Source organism: Podarcis tiliguerta, assembly GCF_965153285.1.
Source record: "Podarcis tiliguerta genome assembly, chromosome: 4".
Classification (NCBI taxonomy): Eukaryota; Metazoa; Chordata; class Lepidosauria; order Squamata; family Lacertidae; genus Podarcis; species Podarcis tiliguerta.
Window position 1 is genome coordinate 27,588,985 of NC_139537.1, and position 13,396 is coordinate 27,602,380.

Sequence of the window (13,396 nt, forward strand, 5' to 3'; positions counted from 1 at the left end):
AATTCTGAATTATAAAATGCTAATAGGTTTGCAATATAGAAACAACTATTAGAATGTGTTCCTTAAATTTTATTCCTAGACGAATTTCTCTGGCCACTCCCCGTCAACTGTATAAATCTTCCAATATGACTCAGCGTTGGCAACGGAGGGAGATTTCAAACTTTGAGTATTTGATGTTTCTCAATACTATAGCAGGTAAGTCTTTTGTCTCTTTAATCCTTCATAATATGTTTATGTTTGTCAACTTCTTGAGCACCGTGATGTGATAGAATACACTTATCTATCTGGAATTTAGCTGTGGCTGTATGATAGATTCTGAAAAACTCACATTAAATTTTATCGAAAAATGCACAACCTATCACCCAGACTTCAAATTTATTTATTGTGGTGGTGGTTGTTCTTTGCTCTCCTTCTGCCATTTCCTCTGCTGACAGCTTTGTCTGAAGCTTTATTAGAGTCAACAAACCATTGCCAGTGTGTGTCTGGAAATAATAATGGGAAAATGTAATTTCGCTACTTCGTCATTCTTAGCAACAGCAACTAGACAGCAAAATAACAGTAGTATCCTGCCTAGTACAGATGTCACCTAGGTGGTGTTATGATTAAATTGCGGCATCTTCCCTTTTTTAGCACCTTGAACTGGAATGCATGAGAACTGATCTTTAAAATTAGGCCCACGATTCAAAACCTTTCCACATGACTTAATGAGAGGTGGGTCTCACTAGTACTTGAAACTAATTAATGCATGCTGGCTTGAAATATAAAATGATATACAAGGATTTACTGTTAATATACAACAGCATGGTTGTTGTACCATTAATATATCAACACCACAGCATCCAAAAATAATACAAATCTTACCACAGGTAAATTTTCTCAGGTGGAATGAAATTCAGCTGAATGTCCATTGAGCCTTAGGTAGGGGCCGAAGGAATACACACACACACACACACACACACACACACATATGAAAAATGTGCAAACATGTTGGTATTTATTTTGTATCATATTCTATAAATATATGGTTAGTAAGTTATGCTTAGGCCTGGGCCAGGCAAAACCATGCAGACCAGATACATTTCACTTTGAAAATGACTCAGAATGATTAATTTGTTAGTCTGTAGCATGGGATTTATTACAGTAATAATTCAGTACTATGTAGAGCCATAAATCCCATTTAATGAATTTTAGATGTTAGAATAACCTACATAATAGTGGATCATTATGCAATGACATTAACTTTCTTAAGCTAGTATGCTATAAATACTTTAATGATAATATCTAGCATTTATATAGCACTTAGAGTGCTCAAAAAAATTCACATAAATTAGCTCAAGAATCCTGATAGCAATCTCATTTGGTAGCCTAGTTTTATTGTAGATTTCCCTTTATCAAGATTTTTCTATATTTTTTTTTGTCTCCTTTCCACCTGCTTTGAGATGTAAGAACTCACTTAGCAACCATTTCATTTTCGAGTTTTTCCTTGCCTAAATAAACGAACAGAGACATCTTGGGTCATCTTTCATTGAACCCACTGCGTTGCCTTAGTCATAAAGGCGTAAGAGCCCTGTTGGAGTAGACCAGAGGCCCATCTCATCCAGCATTCTGTTCCAAGAGTGACCAACCATGTTTCTGTTGGAAGCGCATAAGCTGAAGAGCTTAAGACAATAGCCCTCTCCCATAGTTGCTTCCCAGCAACTGGCATTCAGAGGCATAGTGACTGAAACCCTGGAGGCAGTATATGGCTATTGTTGCTAGTAGCCATTGAAGACTTTATCCTCCATGAATTTGTCCAGTACCCCTGTAAACCATCTAAGTTGATGGCCATTGCCATAGCAAATTTAATACATTTATTAAGTTCTGTGTGAAGAAGTACTTCCTTTTTCTGTCCAGAATCGCCCATTGGATGACCCTATCAATGGTCTCTCTATTCGCTTTCTGCACATCATGCATAATTTTAACTCCTTTCTTGTCTGCCCCCCCCCCAACTAAAAAGCCCTAGCAGTTTTTGCATAAAGGAGTTGCTTCATTCCTCTCATCAGAATTGGTTGCCATTTTCAGTTCTGTAATATCCTTTCTGAGATCTGGCAAACAAAATCAGTGTATATGTGAAATTAGGATTTTTTGCACCATTGTGCATCAATTTACACTTACACTGAATTGCCCTCTTGCTCATCCTAGCTCTAGGACAGGGGTTGTTTCCTGGTGCCCAACAGTCCCCTCCCCCTGCTGAAAATAAGCTTGAAAGATGCATTATATTGTAGGCAATATAATAGGTTGTGGTGGCCACAATAGTTTATCTGGTTTGCAAATGGGCCCATGGGTCCAAAAAGGTTGACACCGCCTCCTCTACACCACTTACAAACAAGTTAAAAACACTGGTCCTTGGGGACCACACTTCTTCCTACATCCCCACACTGTTCTTTAACCAATTACTGATGTCTAAGAAGACCTGCCCTTTTATCCCATGACAGCTACGTTTACTTAAGTGCCTTGGAAAGGGACTTTGTTGAAAGCTTTTTGAAAATCCAAGTAAACATTAGGGATGGGGGATAATTTTGCTTGGTTTGTATATTTAAGTGAACTAATCTAATTTGCACCTCAGAATTACATACAGATCAGAATGTAATTCTTCAGATTTTACACCTCTAAATTTAATGATTCAGTTTTTGAATGAAGACACCAATGAAGACACATCAATGTAAAAGTATGTATTTTAGGATCAAATACATTTGGAAATGAGTGCATTAATGCAGAAATTGGACTGAACAAATTTTTGAATAAACACATGAAATAGGCTAAACCATCCATCTCTAATATACACTCCTATCCACATGCTTAACATTCTCAAAGAGACGGGACTTGTATATGCAGAAACCATGTTGTTTCATCTTATGCAAGGCTTGTTTTTCCATATGATTGATATTTTCCTTCATTCATGCTTTCCAACAGTTTACCCATGCACATTAAGCTAACTAGCTTGACATGGATTCTGGATTTTCTGTGGATACCTTTAAAAACAAAAATGTGTTACATTTACTGCTTGCTAGTCCTTCCTTCCTTCCTTTTGCCTATCCATTTGTTTGAGGGAGATAAGCACCTTGCTTGATGCAGTTACACTCCTCATCAAATAAAGTTTTGATGATAAAGGAGTAAGTAACATAGCTGTCATGGATGGTAATAATGGTTAGGGACCAGATCTAAATCTGTATTCAGTGAGCTCAACAGAAGTTATTGATGCATAAATGAGATTCACTACATGAATCTTTCTTAATCTGTTCACAAAGCAGAATAGGAATATAATAATACATTTACAGATTAGAGCTTTAGGAGATTTACAGTGTAATCCTGTATATGTCTACTCAGAAGTAAGTGCCACTGGGTTTAGAGGCTGCAATCCTATACATATGTAACTGGGAGTAAGCCCCATTGTGGGCTTGCTTCTACATAAATAAGAATAGGATTGCACTCCAGTTAATCTTAATGGATTTGCAGACGTTCCTCATATACTAATCTCATCCATTTTAAAATAATGCTCTAAATCAATCGAAGAACTGCAAAATCTATTCACTAATAAAATAATAACAACAAACCAGCAAGGAAGTTGCTAAAAGTAAGGCGAACATCTCATCGCTTCCATAACTGTATCTGTAGTTTGCAGTCAAAATGGTTGTTCGGAGTCTGAGAGCTCTTCTTTTGACAAGCATACCCAGTTGCTTTCTCTCTACTTCGTTCTGCTCCCAAGGTCTTCACCTCTTCTCTGCCCCTCTTGTCACTGGACATATTTCATCATGTTTACAGCGCTGTGTGGTTTCTTTTTCTTTTTCCAAAGGTAAACATGGCACTCTGCTACTTATCAGTCAGTCTAAGTTTTATACTCTGCCTGCCCCTGGCTTTTGTCTTCATTTTGTAGACGTAGGACTTCCTGACTGGGAATTCTTGAGAATTGAGCAGAGTCAGAATTATTTATAAAATTCTGAGTCTGCACAATTCTCAGGAATCCCCTGATTTATAGAGAGGAGGAGGAGAAATCACTACTTTTACTGATTCAGCACCACTTTTCTCACTAGAAAATGAAAGATGCTATATGTAATAAGCAATTAAAAAGAACAGAACTGCAAGCAGTACACTCTCACTTTAATTACTATAATATTAATAAAAGATGCTTCCACTGGAAAAGATGGAAGAGTCAGGTGGTTCTGTCTAGCAGCCAGAATTATGTCTCACTGCAATACTTGCATCTGTTTTTAGGTAGTAGGTTAATCATCAGATATAGATATAGATATAGATAAAATAAAAACTAGTATACCTCATATGTCACAACAGAAAACAATGAATGAGGAAGAAGAGCATGCAGACTTGGTTGTAAATGATATTCTATAAGAAGTGGAAAGTATTTCTTAACTAAAACATATAAAACGTTAAAGCTCTAATTAGTAAAAATGAATATTCACACATATAGTTAGCTGAAAATCATACACTAAAAAGGGTGAGCAATATTCTCTTTCTTTCGGATGGAAAGTATTTTTAACATGTTAGTAGAAAATTGACATATTCAGGTAACGAATTCAGCCCTACTTCTTCCCTCTCCATTTAGCATTTTCCACTTTTTTACTCTGTGATGTACAAGCCCTCACTGGTTAATTATGTATATATTTAGCTACTGCATGTGTTGGGCTTATTATTGTCATCTAATTAGATGTAACTTGAACTGCTTGCATCTAGAAAAACCATTAAAAATTCTTTCCTAATGACCTAGAGATGACAAAATGTCTGTAAAGTGTGAAGAAGTAGACAAGCACAGGAACATCGCTTTTAAAGAGTGTTAATCCAGATGCTGCAATCATCTAATTAAACAATATTTTGCTGTCATTAACATTTTCACCAAGGAATTGCAGTTATAATTTCTTTGTCAGCTGTCTCTACATCACTTTACCTTCAAGACTGAAGTGCCATATAAAAACATTAAATTGGATGGTTTAATTAAAAAGTTATTTTTAATGAAGAAACATATTCCAGTATTTCTGAGATCTCATTTTCTGTGCCTCAGTTTTTATTGTTCAAGTAGATTAGTGTCATAGGCTTGCAATATTTAATATTCAGCCTTTAACATTAATCTCTATAAGCCTAGTTGAAGGAAAATCTGCTCCTTCAGTAAAGGTAAAACGTACACCAATAGAGGCTTGCATTTCTGCAATTCATTATTTGGATAAGGAATAAATCTATGAAAAGTCTTATGTACAAACAACTAAGGACTGCATGGGAAAAACCAAATTCCTTTTTAAGCCTCTCCTTGTTGGCTTAGTGCTGTGCAGCAGGCAACTGCAATGCCTGATGTCTCACAGAGTAAGGGAAGCAAGTTCCTTTCCCCCAGCAGATGCACACACAGAGTAAGCTGTGCAGATTCCGTTGTCTGTGTGCTGGTCCTGAACATGGGCTCTCCAACTCTTTCTTCTGATGGCAGAGTTTATTGAAGGTTGATCCAGCCGGCACATTTGAACTACATCATATCAAGAGTGCTAAAACGGTTGCATTGCCTAAATGTGTGAGGTGTTGCTAAAAGATGCAAGGTTGTATAACCTGCAATTCGTTAAGCTTACCTTGCATAGAAAAGGTCTGATTTTAAGCCTCCCTAGGATTGACAAAAGGGTGTGCCTGTGTCTAATATACATGACAGGCTGCAAAACAGGGGCTGTGAGCTGCCTTAAGCTTGGAGATGCTCACAACTCTTAGGGTGTTGTATCTGAGATTTGCATTCAAGTCCTTTGCAAGTGACCAAACAGGGTAGAGTGAATGGATGTTGAGGGAGGAAGGAGTGGCCTCATCCTGATCTCTGCGTGTCCAATGGGTCTTTTACACAGAGCTTACATGTATATACAGTGGACGCATGGGTTGCGAACGTGATCCATGCGGAATGCACGTTCGCAACCCGCAGCATTCGCAACCCATGCGCAGGTTGCGATTCGGCGCTTCTGCACATGCGCAAAGTGCGATTTAGCATGTCCGCGCATGCGCGGCCGCCGACACCCAACCTGTTCCGGTACTTCCAGGTTTTGGTGGTCCGCAACCCGAAAAAACACAACCTGAAGTGGCTGTAACCTGAGATATGACTGTAATTTGTTTGTGTGTAGGTTCTTTCTTTGCACAACCAGGTACCCTAGGATCAGGATTCCTGATTGAGGAGAGAAGGTTTATACATGTGTACTGTGATGCTACATCCCCCAATGCATGTTTATTCTACATGAGAAGAACTTGGGTGCAAATAAAATACATGTAAATGGTAGTCTGTTTATGCTATAAATTTCATAGAATCATGGAATTGTAGAGTTGGAAGGGATTCTGAGGGTCATCTAGTCCAACCCCCTGCAATGCAGGAATCCTGCCCACAGCTGTCCCTGGGTGGGCTTGGACCACCAACCTTCTGGTTAGCAGCCAGACACAGTGACCCATTGTTTTGTGTAGCTATTTTTCTCAAAATAGGTGAAATTCAGAATGTGATATTGCACGGATGTGAAGAAAAATCTTTGATTGGTGTATTCTGTTTTTTATCAGTTGTCCAGTTGTCCTGTTTAATAACCATTCCATATCTTCCACGTTTCCCTCCACCATTTTCAGGACGTACATATAATGATCTAAACCAATACCCTGTATTTCCATGGGTATTAACAAATTATGAATCGGAGGAGTTGGATCTAACCTTGCCAGGAAACTTCAGAGATCTTTCAAAGGTATGTTTCAACTATTTGTTTGTCGGAATTATTTTTATGAAAGGAAAAAGCACCCTTCTTGGAGGAAAAGTAACATTACTTGTTACTATGTAAGGGGGCGTACCTCTCCTGTATCAGTCTCCACAGCCACAGCACACACTGTAATTCTCCAACGGTTCGACTTCGCTCCCCAAGGCACACTCCTCCAGGGTCTCCCAAGACAAATGGATGGCAACATAAAAGGATCTGTGGCAGGATCTCTATTATTTAGGTCCACAATGAAAGCAACACATCATTTCAAGCAGCATGTATGTTTTTAAAGACGATGGTGCCCCAAAACCCAGTACACCTGTTTGTAATTGCTTGGGGAGGCCTATGTAAGATTCCCAAAGACAAGGCAAGGATATTGGTGTTAAGTGGTGGATTTGTCTGTAGAGCAAGATTTTTAGCAAGTTTTAATGGCCTGCACTTGAGCTTAATCAATTGTTTTAAAACATTGGGTTGAGGGAAACCAAACAGTAGATTTTGAGAATGCATATTCTTTTTGTACCTTTTAAATGACGACAACAGTGTCATCAACACACGACACACTACCATTAAGCAAAATTGCTCATAGCAGTAATACCTTAGTGTGAATATTCAAAGAATCATAGACTTGAAGAGTTGGATGGGATCATGAAGTCATCTAGGCCAATCCCTCCAACATGGGAATCTTTCTCCCAATGTAAGGCTTCAACCTATGACCCTGAGATTTCTATCAAGTGAACTATCACAGTTGCATTAAGTTCAATGTGAAAAAGTTATAAAGGATCCATAAGGAATTTTTTCATTAGACCCAACTGTGTAGAGAAGCACACTTTTCATGTGCTTTCCTAGACCACACAAAAACAAATAGAAATTAATTCATAACCTGTTAGGGATAGAGGGAAATAAAATCCTTCTTATAAAAACAGATAAATTAATTTGGTTCCCTAACTGTATTTCTGATTATGGTTTCATAAGTTTTCATAAGCTAATGAGACTTGCCAAACCTGAAAATTGGATGGAAACCAAGTAAAAGTGGATAGGTGTAAGAGGAAATAGAAAGTTTGGTAATGTATGAGTCAGCTTTGACTCACTGAATTGGCATGTGTGCAGGTGTCCAAGAATACTTAGTGTAATGTGCTGTTCCTTTGGAGGAATGTGGTCCACCAGAACATTTAACTCCCTGTATTTCCTAAATAGTTATTGCTGTTTGTAAGAACCTGAGTTCACTGAAAGATCCCAAACAGTTCTGCATTTTGGTAGTTGCTTCTTGCTTCTTGTACATGTAAAGCATTGATTTGCTTAAATTAATATCCTTTATGAAAAAATAACCTAAGATATGTTGTAAATGAAGTTATGGTTGCTACATCTGCAGCACATCTACTGTACCAAATAGTCTATCATATAGAAGGCAGATAAAGTTTCCTATTGTTTTAATAATTTTTGAATGAAGTTTAATATATTTTCCCCATCTGAGACTTAATTTCATTATGGCGTTAAAAATCAGGTGCCATCACTATCTGCTATGGGATTGAGACTACAAACAGGGCTTTTTGAGGATCACTCTGTGCTTCGGTATTCTCTCACCAGCAAGATACAATATGCCTGCTCAATTTTTGTTTTTAAAAAGTTTCAGAAACTATTTATTTCCCTTCCTCTGCAGCTTTTGATTTTGTTGATGTTGGTGTGTTGTTGCTCTGTTTAGGCTTCTCTCCTATGTACATTTAACTAGGGAATAATTATCACTGAAATAAATTACAGTAGTACAATAGGATTGTACTATTCATTGTATTGTCCTTATATACGATATATGATATCTTTATATTGTATATAAGGATAATACAATGAATAGTATTTGTATTGTTTCATTTGCACTGTGATTTTAGGTTAGAATTTAATTTCCCATCTTGTTAGCTTATGGCAGAGAGAGAGAGAGAGAGAGAGAGAGAGAGAGAGAGTATGTGTGTTTGCGTGTATCACACAAACAAAAAAACCCCACACCCATATACATTTACATTAAGATTATCGGATTTTTTTCAATGAATCCGGGGACACTTTTCAACGTCACTTGATGGGGATGGATTTTGTCAGGGCACTGATTTGTAAATCTGGGGACTGTCCCCAGGAAACGGGGACATCTGGTAACCTTAATTTACATACATACATATATCTCTTTCAAGATAAACTCCTCTCACTGCAATAGAACATGCTGATTCTATTAAAATATCTTTAGTGTGATACTATGTCATGATACTAGTACTGATGACATCAGCTTCAGCCAATTTTAAATGTACCCAGAGTGATTTGTGCTGCTGCTGCTAAAGTCCTGTCCAATATCTAGCAAACTGCTGGCTGGAAGAAACTGTCGCAAATATGCACCTATCAGAGATGTGTAAATGCCATTACATGGCACAGAGCACATGCAAGGAGAAGCACATGTAAAAGTGCCAAGAGATGTAGTTGTCATTGCTATATAGAACCATGAATGTTTCTGTTCTAGTGATAACCATTCTTAAAATACTGCAAACATAATCAAAGTCCATTTATGCTCATGAATTTCAATAGGCTTAAAGCATGCCTAAATGCATTGCAACTCTTACGTTGCATTTAAAATGGAGCTGGTGAAAGTGTATGGCTACAAATATGAGTTGTGCACCAGAAAATCCCCAATTCAAACCTCATTTTAGCCATGTACTCATTTGCTTTAGTCCTCAATCCCTATATGGGTATAATGATTTTGGCCTAGTTTACGATGCGATGCTATGTGTTGTACTTTGGGAATTAAACAATACTATATGAATGCAGAAGTTACTATCATATTATTGGTCATCTTCCAGAAAATTTCTTGTGGCTGGGTGCACCATTGGAATTTTACTTACCACACCACACCCAATCTCAAAGTCTAGTTGGATCCAAAATAGATGTATGCGTAGCAGTGTTTAGGGAGCCAGATGCTCACTGCAAGAAGGGAAAAGGCTTCAGTCCCCCACCAAAATTGGAATGGAAATCCCTTCTACTCCTACAGGGCCAGGAGCCTTGGGCGCGGGGGGAGGGGATCCCTGTTGGTGACAGAGGTGGAGCAATTGGCGTGCGTCTGAGGGGGCATGGCGCGCATCCCAGGGGGCGTGGTGCGCCGTCCACAGGGGTCGTGGCACGCACCCCGGGAGGTGCTTCCAATTGGGGGTTGGCATTTTGTCACCCCTCCTTTGGAATGGCCTCCGGGGCAGACCGTGCCCCCCCCCCCCCACCTTGGAACGTCCCAGTTGCTGAAAATGTAGCATGAAGGACTGCAATTCAAGAAACAAAAATTTGAAGTTTAAAGTACCCTTGGGATCCAGTTCTTAGGATCTGGACTGATACACTTCAATAGACTATTGCTAGTACTGAATTAATTGGTAATTATTTGTTAAATGACTGCAGCTTAATTTCAATCATATTTTAAAACAGACACTTCAAAACAGGCTGCAATCCTATATATCTGGGAGTAAAGCTCCACTGAACTGAACAGAGATGTTTACTTATGTACTCTTAAGTGCAAGGAATTCTAGTTTTGTATAAAGAGGAATGTGCATTTTGACTACTAGCTGTCAATTTCACCTCTCTGTTTGGGCTAAAAAGCACAGCAGTGAATAAGGCGACTGCTAAATGCTTTCACAGTTCTTGGCAATTTTTGAAGTTTAGTTTGAAGGAGTAATTCGTTAAAATCCAACAAATATCCAGTCATCTGCCTTGTCAATTTAAGATTGGACTTGTTATTACTGAATTCCTCTTTTTATCTGTTTTTATAACACTGTTTTCCTGGGTTTTATTTATTGTATTTCTGTACGATGCTAGGATTTTTATCTATTAAGTGGTTTAGAAATGCTTAAAAGAAAAGGTTTAGAATACACAGACATGCGCACACATATTCTTTATTTGTGCACTTTTGCCCTAAAATAAGGAATTTCCTTCCCTCTTTTTTTCCTAGGAAGTGACCTATAAATGTACTTTCAAAGTAGGTAATTATTTCTATAATTAGTCAAAACAGCCCCGGGAACAGTGCTTTGGAACATTGAGGACCTAGAAATCAGGACAATATACAAGGCATTTCACTGTTGCTGTAAAGAAAAGCCCAAAACTGACAGCTATAAAATGTGGCTTCTGTTTTTTGTTCAATATATCCAATTGCCCACTTTAACCAACAGTGTTTTAGCGAACAGTTACTGCACTGTATTTTCTTTACAATGCAGCATTTGTCATAGTTCCTTCCTTCATATTTAATTATGTAATTTAATTGAAAGTTTAAAAAGTTAGCCAAAATATCGATCAAGGTGTTCTACCAGTGAGATATTTCAGACTTCTCAAGCTTTATTCAAGACATACACGAGGTCAAAGGTTGCATTTATTGTTTGACAAGTTGAAAAGCTAATGAAAGAGACTGTCATAGATACATATATTATCTCTGCACTAACAAACCATCAGGTGATCTGCTTCTTTTCACCTTGATTGGACCTTCCTGTACAAAATGCCACTAGGCATTCATACAAGGAGTATTTTTGCAACCTTTATGGTATGCTAGATTTCCTTTAAGAGTGGTACTTTAATGTGGTTTTCCTGTGCAAAATTGTATAATGCTGATTCCTAAAGTGCAATGAGTACATGACTTTGACATGCTGCATTGTCACTACTCATTAAAGTGTAAATGGGTTCCCCCCCCCCCTTTTTACTTCCAGTCATGCACCCTGCTAAATAAAGTAGCTCCATCACCTACTGGGGAGGACTACTAATATTGACATATGTGAAGTACATCACACACACCCATCTGCCGAAGGGAAAAATTATATTTTGTTAATGCACAAAGCGCTTGACTGGCAGAAGATAAGCATAACCACTTTCTTAAATTACTGTGCTGCTTTAAAGAGAAGGAAGTGATACCGCCTTAAGGTTTATAAATGTAATAACACAGCTGAATGCATGGAAGTGTGAGTTTTTCCAAGCAAGCAGTTCTTAATATAAGCAAATGTTTTTGATCAGGCAACAGACTGGCTGCAGCGATGCTGAAGCCTTTTATTTTAAATGAGCTTTTGTTCTTAATTGGGAACTAAGCAGAAATTCTGTCTAAGCTCCATACACACACACACACACACACACACACAGTGGTACCTCGGGTTATATACTTAATTCATTCTGGAGGTCCGTTCTTAACCTGAAACTGTTCTTAACCTGAAGCACCACTTTAGCTAATGGGGCCTTCTCCTGCTGCCGCGCCGCCGGAGCACGATTTCTGTTCTCATCCTGAAGCAAAGTTCTTAACTCGAGGTACTATTTCTGGGTTAGCGGAGTCTGTAACCTGAAGCGTATGTAACCTGAAGCATATGTAACCTGAAGCGTATGTAACCCGAGGTACCACTGTATCTATCTATCATCTATCTATCTATCTATCTATCTATCTATCTATCTATGTAATGGTGATTGCTTTGGACAGTATTTCAGTGACAAAAGATATGAGCTAGATGTGAAAATGTTAAGTTGCTGATTCTAAAGTGAGGAAATCTCCTTCTACCCAGTTTGCATGAGATTCCATTCTGAAAGTAATCAAGCAAGTGGCAGTCCCCAAACAGAGATGCTAGCTGACCTCTACGAAAGGAAATTACAGGTGTACAGAAGCAGTATTTCTCTAAATACAAGATGCTGGGAACATTCAACATCAGAATGTTGCAGGCATCAGAAAAAGAAAAAAAAAGATTACACAAGGGAACTTCGCATTGTGCCATTCAACAGAGGAGATTTACGCTTCCTGATTACTAAAGTGCAAAATTTGGCCACCTCATATGATATTGAGCTTGAGGAATCTTCCAGAAGGTATTTTCGTAGAATTTCGGGGGAGGATTCCAAATAATGTTGTAGGGGTATAAATTTTGATAAAAGCGGCAAAATAAATTGAACTCGTTCTTCACTATAAAATTTGCAAAATAGAAGGATGTGTGTGACAGATTCTACCTTATTAGACATACAGGGGCAGAGACGCGCATGCATTGGTACCCTCGTGAATTTGCCGTGCAGCACTGCTGAGGGCATTGTCTCAAAGCGGGCTCTAGAAAAAGCCCATCTATAAGCTTCGTTAGTGATGTTAGTTAAGTAAGGGGCAGCTGCGAAATTAGGCCAAGCTTTTAAACATCTATACGTCTCCGGGAGTAGGGCGTCTTCTTGTTGTAATTTGACATCGTAAAGTCTCTGAGTGATATTGTTACTCGCTTTTGCCGCAATAAAACTTGACTTGACTTGAGAATGTTGCAGGGGATTGGACTAGAGGACTCTTGGGTTCCTTCCAACTCTATAAGATTCTATGAAGACAGTCTCCTTGCCTTCCCAATGAGTGCCTTTAGGCATCCACTTGCTCCTATTGGTAGCAGAATGCTGACTTTGAGGAACTATGCAGTGGGATCAACTGATCCTACAATAAATTGGCCAGCGAAATAGTAAACAAGTACGTCTATGCAGTGTTTTCTGTATTTATCTGCAGAAGACTAAAGAGTCTGGACAAATGGCATGTCAGGAAGTAAATAACAGCAATCTTCTGGTGTCATATCAGTAGGAAGATTTTTCGGGGTGGGGGAAGCAGCTGACAGCTCTAGTTTCAGCAATCATTGTTAATTGCAGTATGGTACATAAATTACAAAATGACT

At 38.4% G+C, this 13,396-nt stretch overlaps 1 protein-coding gene across 8 annotated transcripts in view; it reads left to right on the plus strand.

Moving 5' to 3' along the window:
• NBEA (neurobeachin) overlaps positions 1 to 13,396 on the plus strand; it is a 349,991-nt gene that overhangs the window by 261,064 nt on the left and 75,531 nt on the right. For all 8 annotated transcript variants that reach the window (XM_083437001.1, XM_083437003.1, XM_083437002.1 and 5 more), the window contains 2 exons: positions 80 to 195; positions 6,616 to 6,728. In XM_083437001.1, coding sequence (XP_083293127.1) covers positions 80 to 195; positions 6,616 to 6,728 — 229 coding nt within the window. The remainder of the gene's footprint in view (positions 1 to 79; positions 196 to 6,615; positions 6,729 to 13,396) is intronic.